General features: G+C 40.8%; 1 protein-coding gene across 9 annotated transcripts in view; it reads right to left on the reverse strand.

Moving 5' to 3' along the window:
* Positions 1-211: 211 nt before the first annotated feature.
* RGS7 (regulator of G protein signaling 7) overlaps positions 212-23,755 on the reverse strand; it is a 243,014-nt gene continuing 219,470 nt past the window's right edge. For 3 of the 9 annotated variants that reach the window (XM_039569097.1, XM_039569099.1, XM_019287541.2), the window contains one exon: positions 16,865-17,343. In XM_039569097.1, coding sequence (XP_039425031.1) covers positions 17,185-17,343 — 159 coding nt within the window. In that variant the 3' untranslated portion in view covers positions 16,865-17,184. Of the gene's footprint in view, positions 782-16,864; positions 17,534-23,755 lie in introns of those variants that run through there. The other 6 variants (XM_039569100.1, XM_039569104.1, XM_039569103.1 and 3 more) reach the window with 4 other exon arrangements.

Genomic DNA, 23,755 nt, shown 5'->3' on the forward strand with positions numbered 1-23,755 from the left:
TGCATATATATCAATAACAAAGACAATTCAGTCATTACCAAATTTTAGTCTCATCTGACCTGAAAATTCCCATTCTAATACCTGTATTTTGGGTATAATTGCTGTCAAAGTATCATCTTCTGAACACAGACGCTTCAAAAGATTTAAACTGCTATTGTGACTGTCCTGTATACAATAGAAGAAATATATTGTTACTGCAGAGGAAAATGACTTGTTTCATGCTTCTCACATAGTATCTTTATTAAACATTTGGACAGGTAGGCATCCATTTATTTATAAGTAATCTATGGCTTCTTAGTTTGCAAATGCTGGTTGAAAGTTCACAAGAGCAGGCTTTTCTGTGAACTTTCTGTATTTATAAGTTCGGTCACCGCAATAAATCCTGAGCTTATTGCCTGCTTAGCAGCATTTTGCGCTGTACCCCAAAGGCTAAAGCTTGGAGCTCTGCATCTGAATATTTCAAAACCTCTGAACAGCTTGATTGGAGTTTGATTTTCTTCTTAAATAATGCAAGTTGTTCTGGAAAGAACATGGAATCGCAATTACCTGACAGTCAAATCCTTGGTCACTAACATACAAAGCTCCACTACCACTAATAGAGGTTTCATTGGAGCAAAGCTTATTGCAGCATTTTGTAGTTGCTAGAAAAAAAGTGTTCTTTGTGCGTGCTGTAGTTCAGAGCTGTAAGGTCTTTGTGAATGGTTACTCTCAAAGCGCTACAGAAGTTCCCCGGTTCAAGGTGGCTCCTGGCTCCTCGGAAAAAGGAATGTGGGTTTCCAGCCTGGGAGGAGAGAAATAAGTGAAAAAGGAGCATCCTTGGGCTAGGCAGGACAGGTCTGCTTAGTGCAGCTCTGCAGCCTGGACAGTCAGTGCTAAGCTGGTTCAGAAGGAAGCAAGGTGAGTGCTGACCCCAGTAAACACAGTGCACATCCATGAATCCAAGTCATCAATCACAGTAAAAGCTCCTCCAGCCCTATTTGTTAGAGAAAAAGGATTTTCAGATTATAAAACCAGGAGTCACTGTGTGGTCACCTAACCACATAATTTAGGATACAGAACATCCTTGAATTTGATCCAGTGAAAACTTGAGTAAATCTCTTAGATTAAAAAAACCCAACAACATCTATTCTCGATTTAAAAATTGCTAATGGTAGAAAAGCCACAATAACCTCTTGCAAACCATACCAGTAGCTATGTATTTCCTTGATGAAATGTGTAGCCTTTTCATCCTGTGCATTTGTCCAGCTCCAGCCACCAGATCTTTTTATATCTTTACTTGCTGGATGAGAAGAGCATTAGTCCTGAAGTAAATACTTACCATCTATAACCAAAATCCTTAAACTTTTTCTTGGCATGCTTAAATGATTGCACACCTACCACTTTATCCGAAGACACTTTCCAGCCTTTTGGTTGGTCTCAGAGCAATCTTTAAGAGCGCATGAAGCAAACTCTGTGCTTCAGAGCTCAACACACATAGAGAGGAAATCAGGCCTCCATGCCAAAAATGCGTATTCCCAGGGGTTACATTAGTTTCTGACCAGTTTTGTTCCTGGAGCTGACACCCAGCTAATGCCCTGGATGTGAACCAGCATATCCAGTTTAAACCCACTGCCCCCTGGTGAAGCATGCTTCCCACAGCACATATAGCCCCTACAACTTGTTGCTCTGCACCTGACTTCACTTTTGCCCACCGGATAAATGACTATTGCTCAATCATACAACATCAAATGGCCAAACTCTTCAAATTTCTGCCTCTAAAGTTCCTTCAATCCTCATTTAAGATAGAGGAATCTGGTAATCTTTGTAGTCATTGTAAGGCTTTAAGTGACAATTTTGTGTTTTTATTATTAATAGTAAAATTTGTACTATATTTTTGCAGAACACTGTCAGAAGCAAGGCCACTCACTGCTGAACTGTTTAACTGCAGAAATATTAGCCAGTGTCATTGTTACTCTGTGTATCTTCATTTCCCTGAAGTCACACATTATTATTCACTTAATGTCTAAGGTATTATATAAAGATTCCATGCTGCATTTTCAGCTCAGAGAGGTCTCTCTCAAATGAAGGAAGGGTAGCAAATGCAAGTAATCTTCTCTGCTCCTGTAATGCTTTTCGGGTAAGAGCAGCAGTTACTAATTAATCAGCTCCATGAACTAATTAAAATATCTTCTGCATGTACCATTCATATAACATATGTAGGTGAAATGAAAGCCACAGCAAATATAAATAAAAGTTTCACAAGAATTTAGTGACAGGCCATGAAGAGGACCCTGGGAGAAAAAGGGAAACAACTCTCTTATGCCTTGCTTTATGCGTAAAGACAAATTCACTTTCTTTCTGAAAATGGTTGATACTCAGCCTTGGCTCTGCATGTCAACTCCACTTCTTTTCCCTCTTTGAAATGCTGAGCGTCTTTTGATATGTTTGGTAAGTCTCTATTAATCCATTCCCATCAGAGTGCTAAAAAGACACATATCATGTAGGAAAAAATTGCATAGCTCTCCTTCCACATGGAATTCGGCAAAAGCAACCAGCTGCAAACAAGCAAGGATGCATATTTCCATGATTCATGCTGCAGAACCCACCATAGGCTGTGGGACTGTTGTACAGAATTTGAGCTTTCACAGAAAAAAAAAATGCTACCAGGCGGCCTGATGGTGAGGGAAGTCTTCCCAAACAGGAACTGAACATGAATCAAATCAGGATGACTCAGATTGTTTTTGTGATTCTGCAGAGAGACAATCTGAGATAATAGCTGGGTTGTGTGAACTATTGCTATAATTTATTACAATAAAAATTCAAAATACAATGACTTACTATTGTGAATTAGGTTTTTATTTTCTCTATATATATCAAAAGCACTTTAATATTTAGATTTCTAGCCCCTCTGTATGAATAAATACATATAAAAATATTTATAAAAGTCCTCCGTATGCTTCATAGCAAACATGCAAATTATCATCTTAACAAACATAGCAACATCCCTTTTGTATGCTCAGTGAAGTGCACTTTGATAAGAAAACAGTAATGTGTAGCAGCAAGATTGAGTTATGATGGGAGGTAGCCAACCTTCGGACATCAAGGAATTTATAATTCTATCATTACATGTTGAAGCTTGAAGCTTATGACAGAACTTTCTGGGTGGTGGGGGAAAAAAAGAATGACTGAAAAAATAAGCCTGGGCCATTGTTTAAATATATAAATTAGGTTTGTGCTGCTTTTGATTCAAAGAAAGAAAGAAACCTGGTCTATTTGTGTTTCACAACAGCAAGGGTACTGTAGGCAGCACAAAGGATCAGTAAAAGTAAAGGGTATCTCTGATGTTTGTGTTGTACACGCAGGTTAAGTAAATGGTTTTAATTTAACCAACCAGGTCCCATGACTCAAGGTGAGAAAAATTCTTCTTTAGTGCTGTTCTCCATCCTTTGCCAGAAAGCTGTTCCCAATTGAAACTATATTTATCCATTATTTACCAGTTTAGTCAGCCGAGCACAAGTTGTTCTGAAAATGTTTGTTTAAATCGGCCAGCCAGGCATCAAGAAGAAAAAGGAGAGGAGTGGAAAGAAAAACCAATATGGAAACACGTCTAAAGTTCCAGGGAAAACCTTTCTGTTGACTTTATCAGGATATAGCCAAGATCTGCAGTCAACAGAGAATGATGGCTATTAAAATAAGGGAAAGGGACAAGACACTCTAAAGAAAGAAAAGGCAGAGAAAGGAAAATAGAGGGAACTTCCTGCGTTCCCATTAAAGAGGGGGAAAATGGAGATTCAGCTGCAAACAAGCAATGGAAGGGAATGAAAACTGAGAAATTAAATTAAAATATGTATGACAATTGATTTTAATGGGTAAAAATGTCAGGCATTGGCCTTGTTTGCAAATTTTCCTGAATAAGTGGTAGGGACATAGGCTGGTTTCAGGATGCATAGGGTATTGAAATAGCTGGAAAATTCTGAGTGATTATTCATGTCTGAAGCCTTGGGAAGATCACATCTGGTAGTAAAAGAAAGATTTACCTTCAGTTTTAACTTGTTTGGAAACAATTGGGGAATTTTTGTTACGAAATTATATTTGGGGTCCTGCCTCTGAGAGAATATTTTAATTTGCAATTTTTACCCTGACAAAACAATTTTAGTAGAGCACGATGAGTGCAGTGAGTATGAATCAGTAATGACCATGAAAGGACCAACACCACATAGTGAGCCTTACAGGATTCAGGAAGGACAGAGTCAAAGTTTAACCACAAAGAAAGCCAACTTGTTAAGAAATGTGTCTGAAATGCAATGACTAGTAAATCCTCCAAAAATCAGTCTTTGCAGGGGGAGTAAATGTGGAAGGCATATTGTCTTCTTAATCCAGAACAGACTGACGCATCTTTTGAAGAGCAAACTGAAATTCTTTCTAAACTATGAAATCTTGAAGGGGGACAAGGCATGAATTTACCAGCCAGTAAAAAGGTCCTTCAGCCACTTTCCTCTTGCCCCAGCCAGACCTCCCCATGCTCCTCCCTTGCCCATTTTTTAAATAGTAACATTCAAATACGTATCTAGTTAGAGAGATTGGTGGATGACCGACAGATGGGTGGTTAGTAGATACAGACCACTTAGTTTGTTTCTCCCACAGTTTTCTGGTTTGTAGTAGTTTTATTTCCCTTATCACTTCTCCCCAGCTGTCCTTTTTGAGTTGGCTTCCAGTGCAATGAATGGTTTCCATTTTTAATTTACCATACATACATAATTATAACTTTCCCTGTGGACATGGGCAAAGAGCTTGCAGCCTTGACAACAACATTATAAATGATGGAAGCATGTGCTGTCAATGCGCCGGCTAGTAGAAGAACACAGGCCTCCAAAATTTTCAGAGTTTACTACATAAGACGACCTTGTTAGCTCAGTCTTACAAACATGGATCAGGACAGAGAGGAGCCATCACAATAAATATCTGTCATACAATCCAGACCTAATTCTTCATGGCCACCACTTTCCTGCAGCACGTTCAGGCACTAGTGCTCTCGTGCATTGCAGCATCCTCCTCACTTTTGTGTGTTTGCCTGTGTTGTGGTGTGTCTCTCCCAGGGCCCCGCCACTGCTACCAACACCCTCCTCAGGCTCAGGCCCCTCCAAGTACACAGGCACTATGGTCTGATTCTCCAGGAGAGCACTGTATTGGACTTTCCCCTTCCATGTACATACAAAGGTATTCTTTGCACAAAACCAAAGACTAACTTTGTCAGAAATTCTCCAGGTGTTTGAGGAATGCCATATGGAGAACCCAACTGACAAAAGCAGCTCCTTTTCCTAGAGTGGAACCAAATTTGCTAGCATGCTACACCATTACCTCCCAAGCAGCAAAAGACCCATATAGGATTGCATGAAAAGTCATATAAAGGCTTATTACCAAGGGCAAAGAGCAGTTGGTAGCAATGTCCCAAATAGTTACACTTCAAAAGCATCAGCCTGTAGTTCAAAGCTCTAGTAGCTCTCTCGACATGAGCAGATCTTCCCTTCTTCATCAGCAGCTGAGCCAGGTTTTGAGCCAGCAGTGTTTCCAAACAAATTAGTAGTAGTAGAAATAATAGCAGTAATACTGCCCACCCCTTTCCATCACTGGAAGGATTTGGAAAGCAGTCTTCCAGCAGAGCTGTGCCAGTTGCACACAGAGTGGGCAGATGCAGAGAACATCTGTTTCAAAGGATGCGCCAGCAGTGCAGGCACTGAGACATCAAATGCCAGTGTACAAAAAGGCACCAGGAAACTTGCTGTAGGATCCTGTGAGGAAGGAACTTTGTTCCTCCTGTGACCAGAGACAGGACTGTTCAGTCTGTGTCACAGAAGCAATGTGTATCCTCCATCCCGCTGTTCCTTGCTGCTCCACGCACACTGCACCACAGTCATGCTCATTCACCTCTACAAATACCAGGTTGCCAGTGACTAATATGAGCTTTTTAAATCTTGATGATGAATGGTTTTACGTTTCCAAAGAGGAATGCTCTGTCCCACTGCACATTTTCAATTGTCTTGTCCGTTTCTATAAAGCTGGGAGGATGGACTAACAAAAATCACCTGGGGTGATGAAGGGCTTTGATTAAGGGCTCCCCAAACTGAGCTTAGAACTAGCTACCAGTACCCGAACAGGTGCCTATAAAAGCCAGGTAGGAGCAAAACAGAAGCACATGTTTCTCTGAGCTGAGATGTGCCCTCTCCTCTCTGTTGAATACAGCCCTATCTCAGGCACCACCAGCTCAGCAAGGATGTAGCCCCAGATGCTGCGGTGGTGTGGGTGACAGCAGGGCATGGTCACATTTCTCAGTCCCAGATGCATCACGCAAGCTGGAGCCCAGAGGCCAGCTCAGCTCAGAGCTACGCCGCACTCTGAGAGCCTTCCTCGCTCCCCAGGGAAGCCAGCTCTGCTCCAAGCTGTGGGAAAACCACAACCAGACCCCATGTTTTACATTTTTACTGCCTGCCCAGCCACATCATCAGACTATCTCATTTTTAGCAAATGATCTAGACATCAGCGAATTCTCCAGATATTAAAAGACTATCCTTCAAGCCTGCTCCACCACCTCTGAATGTGACCCCCCACCTAGACTGCAGCTCTTCAAGTTATCCTCCATTTGTTTGTTGGTGTGCTCCCTTAGATCTGCAGATTGCTTTGATTATTTGAACATCTGGAAGTTGTCACATGCCTTTTCTGACCGTGACCATCTGAAATATTACCCAGCAGGACTTGAGGGGAGACACAGTAAGGAAACAAAAACATCCTACTCATAAGAACATGTGGCAGGAATTATCAAATGACACCATCCCAAAGGGTAGTGTTATATATCCAAGTAAAGGCAAACTTTCTCTCCATCCCCTAAAGCGAGGACAATTTTTTTCCATAATATCCACTCCAGACATAAAACAATATTACATACAAATACCTAAAGTATTTTTCATTAAACATTATGTTATTAAGGTTAGTTGTCTATTACTAATGGAGAGAAAGTATTTCTTTCATCCTCTGGCTTTAAAAACTGAAGAGTAGATCCTCCTCATACATGATTCTCCACATAAAAACCTCCCCAGAATGGTTCAGTGTCTGAAGTCATTAGGGTGCTTATTCCTGGTTTTCCTGTGGCCCTCACAGGCGGAGTGCAGGTTCTTTGGTAAAGCTGAAATGGGATATATAAAAAATGAGATGAAAAAAGGTTGAAATGCAAAGTCAGACTTTCTCAGCAATCCCATCAGAGGCTGTAGGGGCTCTGGAGAAGAGGAGAAAAGACCAAAATCAATGCAGCTGTGCTGGTGAAAGCCCAGGAAAATCAAGCACAGCTTTTAGATTTGGTTTCTCATTCTTAACAAGATACAAAAATGAACAAATGAAGAACAAATAAAGCGTGAGGAGCAATACAGACCATACTGATGCAGTCTGGCAGCTGTTGATCAGTTACATTTTGGCCTTTGTCAAGAGGTTCTCCCTAAAATCAGAAGTAGATGGCAATGGGTTTCCTTCTGGCCTGCCTGTTTGCTTACAGATCATAGGTCCAACATCTCATTGCCCTGAAGGAAAACGGGAACAACTACGTGCAGTGCTTCCATGCATGACTTCCACACTCCCCTTCCCTGTGGGCAGCCAGCTGGAAGGGGGGCAGTCTTTGTTGGGGAGGTGATACTAGTAGAAGTAGAACTGCTTAATCCATCAGTCCTCAGGCTCTGCATGTCTCTAGAGTCGAATAAGACCTTGATGTCTGTGGACGGCTTTGCTCCGTGGCTGTCCCTGTTTCTTCTTCCTTTGGGGGTACTTTCATATTTGGTTGCACAGCACTCTGATTTTTTCTTCTTAAACCAAGTGCCACTGGCTACTGAAGGAAATTCCTAACAACCCAATTATATCTTGATAAGACCCCAACATCCCAGAAGGAACTTGTGTAGTGCAGCAGCACTGGTTCCCAGGAATCCTCTTAAAAGCAGACCGTCTCCTCTGATGTAACCTGGCAAAAATCTTCCACGGTCTTTCTGTTGGGATATGACAGAAGGTGGTTCGTTTGTCCCCGGCCAGGGGAGGGGACGGGGAGCGTCCGTGGGAGCGCGGCCGCAGAGGCGCTGCGCACTGGCGCCGCGCGGGGTCCTGCTCTTCCCGGCCGAAACCGCATCGCGGGGCCTGGGAGCGGCGCGGGCGCGGTTCCGGCGCGCACCCACGAGGTGTCACTGCTGCCCCGCGCCCGGCGCCGACAGCGCGGGCAGCGAGCGGCGGCCGAGGGCACGCACCCGGCAAGGCTTTGGGGCGCTCGTGCTGGGAGGGAAGCTCGCGATTGCTGCCCAGCCACTTCCAACATCACCGCAGCGGAGGGTTTAGAGGAGGAGCGTAATACCGGGTTTATTTGTTTCCGATGAAGGCCGATCAGTTGTCAGCACAACTGTCAACAACACATGAGATCAGCAAGACTCAGCATGAAAGAAAACTGAAAATGTCAAATGGAAAAAAGTGGTACATGACCACTTCAGGACTACGGGAGGAAAAAGGAAGAAAAAAAAAAAATCACCAGGCTTTTGATAGCACCAAACTAGTTTGCTCTACTATGGTAAAGAAAATTGCTTTGACTTCCTCCCTTTGTTTCTGATTTTATGCTCTATTTAGTTTTCTCATATAATGGGTTATAATGAATACCAAAATAGTCCCATCCAGTAAATTTCTCTAATGAATATTTTTTGTAGTAAGCATTACACAATTCATAGTAGTACCATTCAGATTGCAAGCTTTTCCTTAGAAGAAACTGCAGCAGCAGTGCAGCAGATCAGTGCTGATATACGGCCATGCTGGTCCTGCCCTGTCAGTACCTATAAAACAGAAAATAGGAGTGTGCAGGGGATGGAGTTGCCTAAAGAAGCCATTTCTGTGTTACATGAAGGACTGATGCTGAATAATGCAGACAGATTTTCTCTGGTAGAGTTGCTGCTACATGCACAAGGTGGCAAGGCCTCAATAATGAGGAGTAATGATGGAGGCATCCTGGTGCAGGAACTGTCAGGATCTGAAAAGGATGCAGCTTCTACAGGCAACATCAGACATCTTCACCACATTGGGCATGGAAAGGTTTTCCCTTCTTTCTTGTCTCCTCTTTCTTTCTTTTTTCTTTTTTTTTTCCCCCCCCACAATGCTATTTGGGCAACATATTTAAAATCTTTATTTAGATATAAAATAAAAGCAGCTGGTTTTGTTATTTTTATCACTCCCTCCTGAGTCTCATATTCCTTGTGGTCTTCTGGCCTGTAAACTCTTGCTTTTTTTCTTTCTCATTAAAAGACACAAAATAATCAAAGTAACTCCACCTAGTCCATGCTTTTTGTGGAAAGAGGTTGTCTTCAAAATCTTTCTAGAGACAAAGGTGCATTCCCAGCTCATGCTGTGGCCTTGGGTGAGAGAAGAAGCAGAAGAAATACAAACCATCTTTCAAAAAAAAAAAACAAACCCAAATCCACCCTACTAGCCCACCCTACTGTACCAAAGAGATTCCACTACTGACATCCAGCTAGCAAGCACAACTTTAGGAGCAAAGGGTAGCTGTATTTTAAAGCCAGTCTTAAAGGTTTCACGTCTCTGCTTTCAGTGGAAGTATGCTCTGGGGCAGGAAGCTTTGGAGGTTGGGATAGGAAAAGAACAGAGACGTCAACTGAGGCAACAAAAGGTCTGGAGATGCTCAGAGATCCTTGCAGATGGCAATCCCGAAGTACAGTTTTAATACAGCCATGAGGTTTGAGAAAGTATTTTTCTGTTTTTCCTCTTAGCACTGACCAGCAGCAGAAGAGATATCTAAAATTCATATCTTCTGTGTTTGTTTTTTTAGTTAGTTGTGGGTGTCTTTTTTTTTCTCCAATGCCACAAGTATACAGAAAAAGTAGATGATATGGGTCTGTACGACTGGAATTGCACTGGGAAGAAGCCCTTTGGAACAAAATGAAAGTCTGATACTTCAATTGTCTCATTACAGGATGAAAATAAACATGGAAGTAAAAATTATGCTCTGCACACAAATGCCCTAGTGGGAGAGCAGCTTCAGCTACTCCCTTATACCTGGGGTTTCCAACACTGACAGAAAAAGATTAGGAAAACAGCTGAGGAGAAAATCAAGGGAAGAGATAAGGCAAAACCTTGCTAGTCAAGAAAGGTTGCTGAACTGCTTCAGAAGGGATGGAGGAAGGAGAAATGGAATTACCCAAAATGACTTAGGAATTACAAACTTAACAGTTCCCTAATAACAACTTTCTGGAAACCAATTCCCTCATTAATTGAGCATGTCTATCTAATTGAACTGTATCTTCAGCAGTTTACTCTATCCATCGATGAAATTCCACATTTGTGCCTCCACCCCCAAAAAATTTTATCTGTGATTTAGGCACAACATGAGCTTCCACAGGCCTGTTCACTGGTGTCACTGGAGCTACCTCCCAGACCAATATGGACCAGGACTTAGGAATATTTCCTAGTCTTGGGCTTTACTCTTCATTCCTGCCTCCCACAGACTCTCTCTTTGATAAGAGAGAGAGACACTCTGCATCACTCTGTGGACACCTCACTCTTACCATGGAAGAAGCTCAAGCTCCTTACTTATTTCAAATTGCAATGCTGGGAGTGAATGGCCCGAGTACCCGCCCCCTTTCTTCCATCAGTCTCGGGCACCAGAGGAGTCCACACCTTTTGTCTGCCTCCATTCACTGCACCTAAGCAAAGGAATAACTCATCTCCCTCACATCTCCTGAGGTTTCCAGAGACACCTCCTCACCAGCAAGGAAGGATGTCCTGCTGTGTAACAGCACCCCTGTACAGGCACCCTTCTCCCCAGGACATTGTCCCATGCCCCTTCTCCTTCACCTTGGGGGAGCAGTGGCTGTAGGAGTGGAGAGCTCCTGGGAACAGGGTGGGGAAGGGGAGAGGCAGACTGCCGGGAGAAGGATGGTCCCTTGAGATCAGGCCACAGTCAGAGGCACATTGTGCATCCACATCAGCCCCTGCCCTAGCGCTGACCTGCCTTTCCTTTAATGCTTTCTGTTTTGTGTTGTTTTTCCTAATTTTTTTTAGTTCCAAGAAGGATAAAACAGAGAAGGTAAGTATAAAGAGCATTAGTGGGCACCATAAGACCATGCAGGAGAGATCAATGGAGCAAGAATCAGAGGAACAAAGGAAAAAAAAAAAAAAAAAGATGGAGAATCCTAAAAAAGATGTTACTGATGGGAAGAAGGAGAGAAAAAAGAGAATCTTAAAGAAAAGTTGTCTAAAGAACAGTGCATCAAAGGAGATGAACTCAAAAAAAGTTCATAGATTTTGGGTTATACATTCCTCTCAGCAAAAGGTACAAAAGTAAGTCACATTAAATATGCCATTGCCACTCATCTTTTAAAAATGAAAGGGGTAAAGAAATAAAAAGGTGGATAGAAAAGATAATGTGCATAATGAAATGCCTCATTTATGTGATACCTGTGCTTAAGGAGCAGTTGCCAGGTTAAGAGGAAGGGTGGGAAATAGTACCCCTTTTGAAAGATGACATCTGTGATGAATCTAACAAGAGATTTTAAAATCTAGTCAAATCAAAAAGAAAGCCAATGAAGGTGAATGCAGCAGAATATATTTTGGGAGCAAAGTACAATAAAAATTGTGCAAATGCCACTAACAAGGTAACATTTACCGTCGTGTCTTAATATTGTTTGATATTTACTGTCCATGTCCACACTTGTAAATAAGGACTATCACCTAGCATTTGAGCAGGTTCTCAGAGTTTATTATCTGGACAATTTTTCTTTGCAATTTACACATACAGATCCCTTACAGCAAATAGTGATGATGGTACTCATTCTCATTCAAGTGTTTGTGTTAAAGAACCAGACCTGAAGCTTCCTCAGTTTCACCCATATATAAGGATAAAAGATTATACCTGCAGATAAAAGGACTGCAAATAATGCACAGGTGGAATAAAAAATAATTAAAAAAAGATCTTGGAAAAAGAGAAAGATTGTCTGAAAAATGAGGATGCTATTCAAGGGACAACTCAAGGCACCTCACTGACCGAAGAAGAGTCAGCTACACACCAAGGGGAGCAACCATCTATGCTAGAAACACCAGTAAGAAAACCAAAGGAGGCTGTGATGTTGCAATGTCCATTTATGTTGGGAACATATAATTGTAGTGACTGCAGCAGCCTGGTCAAAAATAAAGGGATAAACCAAAGCAAAGAAGATTCTGTTTAGATATTAAGGAAACAAAACTTTGTCATTTCAGAGATAATGACTGTCTGGAGAGACTCTGCAGCCCTCAAGTCAATGTATATACAAACAAAACACATTGAGTTGTACACATGCCACTTGAGGGCTCCACAGTCTGCAACGACATGGGGGGGGGGAAATCCAGCCTCAGAGAACTCCTCTTCCCCTTCACCTCTTCAATATTGGGAATTCAGCATATCTTCAACTCATAGGAGACAAAAGCAATCTGTTCAGCATAGTTAGATCAAAAGGCAGACTGGTGTGAGTCACAACCACTTAGCAACTTGCTTAAATGAATTCTGGACACAGAATATGTTAAAATGATTTGCTGATAATTTTGCTTGAAGATGTTGGGATTAAAAACTTATTTTCTTTAATTCCCTGTAGCTATTAAAATTCTTTTAGCAAAATTCCTGTATTTTATGCACCTTTTATAGTAAGTCCAGTGTTATGCACCTACTATAATAAGTGCAGTGTTAGTTCTATGCACAATATCTTTACCTAGAAGAGACATAAAAAATATGTCAGTTTTAAAATCTAAATTGAAAGAGCTGTTTTTCACTATGCATAAAAAAAATAATTGGAAGAGCTGCAAATAAATCACTGGCTTTTCCAACTCCTAGTTCCAGTTACATATCAAAACCAGCCTTTCCTCACTTTGGTGGTCTGCTCTGGCTTTAATTTTTTTTTTTTTTTTTTTTTTTTTTTTTTTTTTTTTTTTTTTTTAATAAATAACATCCTAAATGCATTACTATAGGTCTTGTTTTCTGGAACTGTTTGTTGCCCTCCTATTTTTTGTTTCTTAGGAGACTATTTGGCATTTATGGTTTCAGTCATATTAGGGGTACAATTTGAAAAAGTCAACTCTAGATATTTTATTATTACACATTATTGCTTTCTAGATGGAAAAATGTTGTTGTTGGGTTTTAAGGCACCGGTTGAAGTTGATCTTGCCTGATTTTTCAGGTTCTAATTCCAACTCAGCATGGCTGTGACCAACAGGCTGGCAATCCACCAGCTGCATTCTGCCTCTCTTGCTCCTAATTATTTAGCTCTCCTGTTTTCCTCCCTTGTCGGTTCTGTTCTGGTCACCGCAATTAATTCCCATTTCTTAGTCCTGTATTCACCTTCAACTCATTAATTTCTGGCCAGACTCCACCACTGTTTTGGCTCAGCATTTTGCAATTTATCTCATCACTATTGTAAGGCCCTTTTTCTCCCTCTTTGGATTTCTAGGGTTGAAGGACTGTTTTTACTTGCTTCTTACAGAAGAATGGGTGACTATTTTGCTGTTTTCAGGTAGGTGCCAGGATAGATTCTGCCTCTCCTACCTTCACAGGCTGGTCTGGGAGCACAAAACCATCTGAAGTGTGCAGAAGCACCATCAAACACTTTATCCTGTAGGCTTTAGAGCTGTTTAATGTACAAGGATGTTTGGGGAAAGAGACTGACTGATGAACCCCAACTCTCAGATGAAAGTTCCAAGCTCCAACCAGTTATTTTAAGGAATATTACAATTAATATCCCTTATGAGGGTGTTTTAAGCTTCTTGGGCAGAGCCAGGAGGCACTGAGTGATGCCTTTTCCCTAGAAGATAAGAAATATGGTCCCTTCAGAGTGATTTTCTCTCTTGGTCCTTTTTTCCTCAGCAGATTTGTGGCTTCACTGACATTCTTAATTGGTAAATTGTTGTGTAACCAAAGTCAAACTGCAGCTGCTCGGTTAATGTACAAGCATGCCTTAATCTGAGATAATCTTAATTCTTGAAGTGGATCTTTGTATAAATTTGGAAACACAAATTTAGCTTTTCTCTGTGGGTGAGAAAAAAGGAAGTTTGTGCCTGCTTGGAGTTTCCAGTCCCAGTATTGTATCACTGGCAGATGACAGCGATGAGGTGAAGTATCAGAAGATTGCAGATAAACCTTTTAAAAAATCATCTAGTTGTAGGATTGATTTTGTTTGGGCCAAGTTCACTCATATGTAGCAGGGGAGCTGTATCACTTGAAACTAAGCTCAAATGAAACCTTAACACAGCTCCCTGACTACATTGAAATCCTTATTAGTAATGCCCGGTTTTACTTTAGAGACATCATGTTAAATCCTGTGCAAATACAGGGAAAGATAGCCATTCAATACAGACTTCATATTTCTTGAAAGGAAATGTCCTGGATTCAGCTGGAATAGATTTCACTTTCTTCCTAGTAGCTGATGCAGTGCTGTGGTTTGGATTTAGCATGAGAATACTGTTGATAAGACACTGATGCTTTTGGTGTTGTGGAGCAGGTCTTACCCTCAGTGAAGGACTTTCCAGTTTCCCATGCTCTGCCAGGGAGCAGGTGCACAATAAGTTGAGGCAGCATCATGAGGACAGCTGACCCGAGCTGGGCCAACAGGATATTCCATACCACAGAACACCAAGGTCAGTATAGAAACCGGGGCAGTTGGTCAAGAGGGCCCGATCGCTGTTCGGGGGGCTGAGCATCGGTCAGCGGGTGGTGAGCAATTGCATTGTGCATCACTTGTATTTCTTGGGTGGGGGATTTTACTCCTTCCTCTCTTGCTCTCATTTTCATTAAGATTACTGTTATTATGAATATAAATTTTTTCAATTATTAAATTTTTCTTATCTTGTCCCATGGGTTTTACTTTTTCCTCTTCTCCTTCCAATCCCACCGGAGGTAGGGGGGAGTGAACAAGCAGCTGCTTAGTTTCCAGCTGGAGTTAAACCATGACAGGAAAGAACTAGAATAAGTACTGAATGGGTTCAGGAATACAAATGCTCCGTGACTTTTTATCAACCAGTTGGTGTTGCAAAGTGATTTTGAAAAAAATATTTCTTAGGGTGAAGTTGCATGAAATGCCTAATGCTTGGATTTGAAACATTAGGTATTTGACGGAAGTGATTCTTTGAAGCAGACAGCGGTATCTAATTAGTTAACTACTAAGGCAAAGGAGGCAATATACCAGTTGATGAAATTGGTGGCAGCAGGAGTTTGGAAATAAATATCTCTATTTGGCACTGAGAAGTGAAGCAAAGCTCAAATTTCTGTGGATTGCCTGGCCCCAAGCTCATCTCTCAGAGCTCACATTTCTGTGGTAAAATTAAATCTCAGTTTAAGATCTGTGGTTCAGTGTGGCTACTTAGTAAAATTTGTGTGACGTCCCTAGGTTGTGAATATTTTCAGTTGACCTGTATGGACCTCTCAGTAAGACCCAGCTCTGATGGGGCATTTCCATAAAAGCTTAGTAGAATTCTGCTAGCAAAACCAGAGACACTTTAAAGCAGTAATTGTCATCCTAGCTAGAAACCAGAAACACAGTGCCATGTGAAAACAATGAACAAATAGAAATCCCAAACCTCTAGAAACCTCAACTGAGCAGAATATGGGGAACAGCCATTCATGGATTTAAAATGCATTTTGTACTGGGTTCACTCAGACTGCATCTTTAAAGATGCTGCATTCCTGGTTATGGCTGCACCAGACTACTGCCAGAGCCAGTGGAGAAGTGAGTGCTCCCAGCAGAAGGCAGCTCAGCTGCCTTCTGCCCAGAGCTGCTCTGTGCAACTATCCTGTCCCTAATAGCATCAATGCAGGTGGTTTTCCAATGCTAAATGAGATGTCTCTGGTAGTAATGCATTCAAATTGATCGTCTGCTTGTATCTATGACTGTCCCACTTCGTGTGTTCATGTTTAGGATTCATAGTCCCTTTGAAACAAGATTCTCAATATCAAACCACAGTCAGCATGACAGATGGTACTAGAGTTGGCTGTCCTGAGTCTATTCTGTGCATTGCTAAAAAGGCTTGTTCATCCTGTGCACACTACCATGCCCTGGAGGTATCACCATTTTGTCATTTGACTTAGTTCCCATTCTTTCTTTTCTACTCTGAGATTCTGTCTACTATCCTTACATCACCTCTATCAGTCAACAGTGTTGTTTCTTAGGCCGAGCAGATTTCTGGTTCCAGCTTAGATTAGCTTCAGAAGCTCCGTACCTACTGTCTCACGGGCAACATCAACACACACTCATAAATCTGTCAACAGGTTTCTGTGTGAGTAAGCTTGGCAGTGGACGCACAACAGCGTCCCCGAACAGAGCCCTGGAAATGACAGCCTCCTCCTGCGTTACTACTAGAGGTTTACTCCACAGACTGTGTACTTAGCACTCCCAAAACACTACCTTTTCAGCTTAAAATGTTGCCTTATAGCACAAGTGACAGCAAGGAGAAAGAAGCCCTGTCCTTCCTATTTAGCAAGTATACCCTTGTGTTCTCAGCCAGCTTTGTTCATGTCCATTCCTAAGGAAGTGCAGTTCAGTCAGTCCAGTCTGGGGTAGCGACTGAATCGCTGGGCAGGCTGCGCTCTTACAGAACGGGCCTAGCTTAAAGAACGGTTTGCTTATGCAATGACAAGCAAGCGGCAAAGGTCTCTCTGCTGCTAGCTTGATAAAAAGAAAAGAAAAAGTAAATGATTATCAATAAAGTGTGTTTGGTTAGGTGTCACTGAGAGAAAGAAAATGCCATTTCATGTCACTTTTTAGAAAGCACAAGGTGTGTAACTTTTGGGGGTCATTTTGCTCAACTAATCTTCAGATTCAATATTAAAATCTCAAACTTCCCAAAGGAAAGAGATTCTGCATCTTTTAATGAAAGATAAAACAACAATATAAACATACACAAATTTACAGAGAAAGGATCAACTTTAATACATCTGAAGTAAAAGGTGTTCTTTTTTTAAATATGGTATAAAAATAAATGCAAGAAACATTAACAGAGAATATACAGACAACAGACAAAGACACAGGCTTTCTTTCTCAATGTGAATACATCAGTGAAATGAAACCTTCTGTGCTAATTTATTGTGCAATAAATGTGATGCCATATGTATATTTATTAATATATGCATTTTTTACATTTCTTCCAGTTTTTGATTGACGTATTTTTTTAATAAACTGTGCCTAGCAGAAGCTTTTTTTTCACTGTACTTGAGCTTGCAGAAAATAAAAAGACACAGATCCAGCTTGATATGAAGGAGGAAGTGAGCAGACAGTTTTCGAAATGGAGGCATCGAAAGGCTAGAGAGTCCCTCGGAGTCTGTAATGCCTTAGTATACACAAAAGAAAACAAGTCAGGTCCTTGCTCATGCAACATCTTGTTCTACTGTCCTCTGAGTCAGGCAATCAGTGAGCTACAAAGTATGTATAATGATTTGAGTCTGCTTCCATGCTACAAGGTGATCCTTTTAGTAGGACTGCACTAGACTGGTTAACCTCTTTGATGTGAGCGATTTCCCCTGAGGAAAAGATAAAAACAAAAAACAAAAACAGAAAACAGAGGCATGATCACTGCAAACCTGTTCATCAGCAACCACTCAGTGTTGCCACATCACTCTCAAATAACTAGGGGCACCAACTGGAGTCTGTCAAATCTTAAACCACAGGAAGTCCTTACACTTAAACACCTCCACTGCCAGCCAGCCAGATTGCTTCACAGAACAAGCCAGCAAATTTAAAGGCCGTTTTTGAACGAGATTGGTTTTGGCTGATGAGAAACTGATGCTGAGGTTTTTGCTGTCAGTCACACCCAGAACTTGAAGAAGGCTACCGCCAGCAAGAGTGCCTTGTGCTGCAAAGATGAATGTGCAAACTGCAGTAGCTCTGTCACAGAGGACAAAAAAGCTACTTTCAAGTTAAGGTAAGAAAGTAAGAGGCAGATTGCATATAGGTAGGAAAGCAGCTTTTCCATAAACACAGCTATAGGTTTGCTGAGACCATATTTACTCTATAAAGAACATTGGTCAGGTATATTACATGTGACTGCATAAAACTGCTTTGAAGGTGTTGTATTTCCATATTGTTGTTTTCATCATCATTCCTCCTGTTGCAAGGATGTGGTTTCAATTTTTTAACAAGTTCTTTTAACAAGGTATAATGACTGTCCCACAAGAGCTAGGTCTACAGCATGAAGAAGATGGTGTTAGGTATGTCACTCTGGTGAATTTCAGGCAGATTTGAGCTTTATCTGAGCCAGACAAAAACCACAGAACAGGAATTAGCTCTCCTATTGCCACATAAACGGAGTTAGCTCTCCAAGGGCCATCCTACTGTGGCTCTGATCCAACAGAGGCAGAGCTGGCACAGCAAGCTGACATCACAGGCATACCCTGACAATGTAACACAAATATATCATAAATAATTAAATAGAAAATGGCTCTAACTCACCAGTTATATATTTAATACTTACATTTATTATATTGTTCATTTTAAGTGCCCAATTCAGAAATATCAAACTGATTTCAAGGACAATACAGTAAGAAATACTGTAACTATGGAGAGATGCTTCATTTTCGGCAGTAAATGGTAAATGAACTTATTCTGCCATATCAATAAATTGTTAAGTCATCTGCAGCATTACATCTCAGCGGAATTACACAATTTAATATCTATTGTCATTATCAATTAAATTTATGCTCATGGGGATCTGCAAGTTTGTCTTGAGCATTCGCTCATACACAATAGATCAGAGCAGGTCTTCATAAAAGGAAGAATAACTATTTTATTCTTTGTTCTGTGAAATACAAGTTGACCAAATTAGGATGAATACTTCTCCTACAACATAATTTGAAAGGGAACTCATGATTTGCAATGTTGGGTTAGACTGCTCATCCATCAGGTTCACCATATCACCTGACAGTATTAAAACCTACTTCTTTTAAAGATGGAAAGTCTCCTTCCTGGCACTCTGTCTTCCCTGTATCTGCCACTTTCTACCTATATTAAATTCACAGCTTCTTGATACTTTTTCAGCCTTAAATTCTGTTTTCCTTTAATGCATCAGGTAAGCTGTCATAGTAAGACATCTTTTCTTTTTAAATAGTCAAAAATCCTCAACAGCAGTGTGGCCTTAGAATACAATCTAAAACATTAAAAGCATTTCCAAGATTAATGTTTTGTTAGACAATTTTGTTAGACAATTCTTGACTTTTGGTGCTAGACATAATCTCAGAAAATTTTGAACATATGCTTATCTTTGCCTTTCATTAAGTTATTTGCACTTAAGTTTATAGGTGTACAGGCCTGGCTAATTTCTGTAAACATGTATGTGTTCCCTTTAGTACTGAACTGCATAACCCACTTAATTAAAATATTAACACCTGGCATTCTCAATTAGTTACAGTTTACTCAAAACTACACTGGAAAGCTGCATAAACTCTTGTCGTGGTATAAAATCTGTGAAATAATTGTTTATTATTATTTGAAACTATTATTTAGGAGTTTCAAAATTTCTGGAATTTCTGGATGGACCATAACGAAACTCTGGCATCTCATGAATGAATTATGCTGTCACATAAACTAGGAAGTTTTGACCTAAAATCAGGCCAAAAAGTAATTAGTTGATCTGATTTGTATAATCTTTTTCTACATATTGTTTGACTTTTCCCCTAGAGACACAGTGGGCTGTCATGACAATCTTTTTCTGTATTCCACATCACTGGCTCCCTGGATATTGCTTGTCTTTGGATATTTTTTCTCCAAAGCCCTACAGTGATCAAGAACTCTCTGGATGATCCCCTCTTTCACCTCTCCTCCCTGACTCAGAGAAATCTCCATATGAGCAACAACAACTACAACAAATGGTCTTTTTCCAGGCATTAGTAGTTCTAATTTATCATAAAGTTGGAAAAGTGAGAGCTTAGGAGATACACCCTTCTTAAGAGATCTTCTTCAATGCTTATTCTGAATCATATGAAGTTCTCTGATTAGGAAAATAAGCTTTTAATACACAGAATCCATTGCAGCCCCAAATACAGAATTATCACATCTTCTTATAAGATCTGCAGGGACTTGTTATTTTCCAGTTTACAAAATATACCTTTCAAACTCTGTTCCAGAGTATACTTTTCCTTTAGCCCTCTGTGGTAGCATTTCATAATTCCTGCTTCTAGGAGATTTCTAGATTTACTCAATTTACAGACGGATGTAAGGCTTATCCATTGTGGGTCATAATTCAAGAGCTGAGCCTAGCTATTTATTTCAGATGCAATGTTAACAGCATTTCCGTAGGCCAGATTTTGGGTTGGGAACCTGCATCTAACAGGCTAGTTTTCAGAGTTGTAGCATATGAAGATGTTTCCTGTGCTAATGAGATTAAAGAAAATTCGGGGGGCGGGGGGGGGGGGGGGAGGGTGAAGTCAGAAGTAGTTGATGTTTATCTGAATAATAAAAAGGAGATCCTTACTGTTTTCAATATATTCTTGCCATCAACATTTAAAAGCACACAGCCAAATTCTAAAGAGGATTATGATTTTTTGGCTGTATTAGTGCACTTTGGACATAACAATTGCAACTATTTAAGAATTTTACTAATAATGCAGAAGCCAAAATGGAACCCTGCACACATACCCTGACAAGAGAGTCAGAGTACGAGAAGACAACACAGCAGGTGGAGTGAACAAGTACATCTAAAAGTACAAAATCAATTGGCCTCAGCCTCCAGTCCCTATTTTAGCATATTAACTGTTTGACATAGAGTTGTCCTTCCAACTTTACTTCTAGAGAATTTAGGGGGGGGAAATTGTAAAGCTATTTGCAGATGCTGCTAAATACAGTCATGCAGACTGACCCATTTATGCAGCATGACACTAAAACCTCAAATAATCCAGCAAAAAAGTCAGCAACAACCTCCATACATATGTGGCTTATAAGAAGCCAATATGAAATCTGTATAGGGGCTGGAATTGAAATGTATAACAGAAAAAGATCACGTCTTTTCCTTTTAGAAGATTAATTCTCTTCCTTTCTGCTAAGCAACCTCAGTGGTTCCTTTTTCATGTTTCTTTATTGCCAGTGCAGATGCTACTTCCCAGGACTGATACTGGTAGAACTAGAAAAGAGAACTCCACGCATCTGACGGGAAAAGAGAGAGGTAGCGTGAACCCCACTGTGAGCAAAATGAGATGTGGAGCAAGAAGCAAACCTCCTTGGTCTCACTGTTCCCCATCTGCTCATGTGTGAAACACCTGCAGCACGCTGTCAGCTCTGCCAGATCAGCAGGGAAACCTTCCAAGTGACATTGCAGTGCACTACACTCAGAGCTGGTGTGTAAACAGCCCCTGACAGGAGCACAACTGGAGAGACAAGGGAGAAGAAGCAGTAAATCCCTTTCCATGTTGAGGGAGCCCTTGTACTACCAGCACAAGGGAATTGCTTCAGCACTGCTCTGGGGTTCAGAATTCTGCTCCAGTTTCCACAGAGCACAGGATGCTGCTCTCAGCCATCTGTGCAGGTGTATTTCTCTTTCAGATGTGAGGAAGGGGACAAGGTTAGTATTTACTGAATTTGGGGCACAGGTTGTCAGTACAGCTGCAGTGCTAAGTGGTTACATGTGCAGGGAAATCCTTCTGCCTCTGGCTGAGATTTGCAGCCCTTTGTTCCCTTCTCATTAGGGCTGTACTCTTTCCTGCAATGATCTGAGGACAGGAGTCAGAGGCTGAACAACTGCTTTCCTGTTTTGGCTCACTCCAAATCCACTGACAGTCTCCATTTCTTTCTCCTTTTACACTTTGCATTTACTGATGAGCTGCTCTCACTTGTGATTAACCTAAAAACTCTTGTCAAATGGGGTAGTTTGAACTTGAATAACCATCTGAAGTGTAGGTCTCCAAGGGACCGATGCACAAGAAAAATATTTTCAGTATGTTTGTCCTGGGCCTGACTCCTCAATAGCTCTCTCCAGTTCTCATTCCTGTAAATAGCCTAAGAATCAGGTATATGTTTGTCAGCTGCAAAATGGCAGACACTGGCCCAGTACCTTACCAGTCTGTGCTGGCTCCTCACTTGGATGAACCTGGTTGTGCAAGTGTTACTCCTAAGCTCCTCTCTTCCAACACAGAGCACAGCAGCTCAGCTCCAGTCACTGCAGAACAGCACAAGGAGGCCGGTCTTCACTGGCACGTCCTTTATGATTTTCCTCTGTAGGCATAATTCTTTAAAAAACCCCAAAAACTATGGGGATTTTACTAATTAGTAGGCCGAAATAAAAATTTCAATTATTTTCTTTGTTCTTTTTTAGTCAAACATAAATAAGACTTCCTGAAATGGAAAAGGCCTTCATTTCTACAAATAGTTATTTTCATTCTTGTTTTGTATTTGTCAAATAAATAGCTTTATGATTTAGTTTTCTTCTGACCTAGCTACTTTTTTGTTTAAATTTTGGGAATGACCTGTAAGTAAACTCAAAATGAGATTCCACAGCTGATAACTGCATTGAATTTCTCGGACAATGCTATACTTGAGGAAAATCTAGGCCTTGGCAGGATTTCAGGACTAGATGGACTTTTGGTCTGGCACAGTAGGGCCTTGTGTACATAAGTTTTACCTATTCATATAGAAAAATTTCTTGATTAACAGATGAAATTGATTATTTATCTGCTTTGTTGCTCTGAAAAAGGGATAGATTTTAACACGGAGAGAGATTACACTTGTTTAAACATTTGGAAAATCTATGACCTACTGATAAGAACTGGGGAAGCTATTTTAATGAGTTTTAATTTCCATCTCTAGGCCATAATTCACAATGTCATGTTAAGTGGCATTGGATTGAAGCTCCGTGAAAATGTGCTCTGTTCAATGGCCTTTGCATTTCACATCTCATGCATGAAATGGCCTATTGTTACTGGTTTGGAGGGGGGAAAAAATCAAAGGACTCTGGTCAGCCAGTTCTTTCAGGTAAGTGGGAGAAGAAAACTGTGTAGGATATGGGTAATACAAGACATAACAGTTTTAAACTCAGAATTATTAAATGGGGTCTTGTTTATGATGTTATGCATGGAGACAATTACAGTTTGATGGCTTTCTAGTTTAATATATGAACTGAACTTGGTCTGTTTTGTACTGGCTGTACTTCCCTAAGACCTCACAAGCTTAAAACAAGCACCTTTTTTTTGTGTTCTGTGTGACCATGCAGCAACAGATAAAATGCTAACACTGATGGTGGTGTCTGAAGTCATGGCACCAACACATGAGGATGAAGGGTCTGCCCCTGGTAGCTCTAAGGAGGAAGGCTACCCCTTCTTACCCCACTAACTCGGTTCCTGGTAGGACAATAAAATTTGCATGGGGTGGAAATTAAATTAGCCCACTCCCCCTGTAAAGCAGGTCCCTTTGTCTCGAGGGCTCCAGACCAGTAATAGCAGCTAAGCACCAGGCTGGGGCTCACAAAGTCCTGCTCAGTCTGCCACTGTCACAAGTCCTGCATGCACATGACAAATTACAGACAAAATTGTTCCTTAAAGAACCTCTTTGTTCCCGTTATCAGTGTATATTCACCCAGGTTTTTCCCCTCTAATGTAGATACTCACACTTGAGGTAGAGGAAATTTTCTGAGCTTTTTAATTTTTAATTTTTTTATAGTTTTTTTCCCCATGTGAATTCTTCACAAGAATTTCAGTTTTTAAATGCCACAGAAACTGCTGATTTCAGTCTCTCTACTGCTTTAGTATGCAATGAGATTCTCC

This window comes from Corvus cornix, chromosome 3 (assembly GCF_000738735.6).
Source record: "Corvus cornix cornix isolate S_Up_H32 chromosome 3, ASM73873v5, whole genome shotgun sequence".
Lineage (NCBI taxonomy): Eukaryota > Metazoa > Chordata > Aves > Passeriformes > Corvidae > Corvus > Corvus cornix.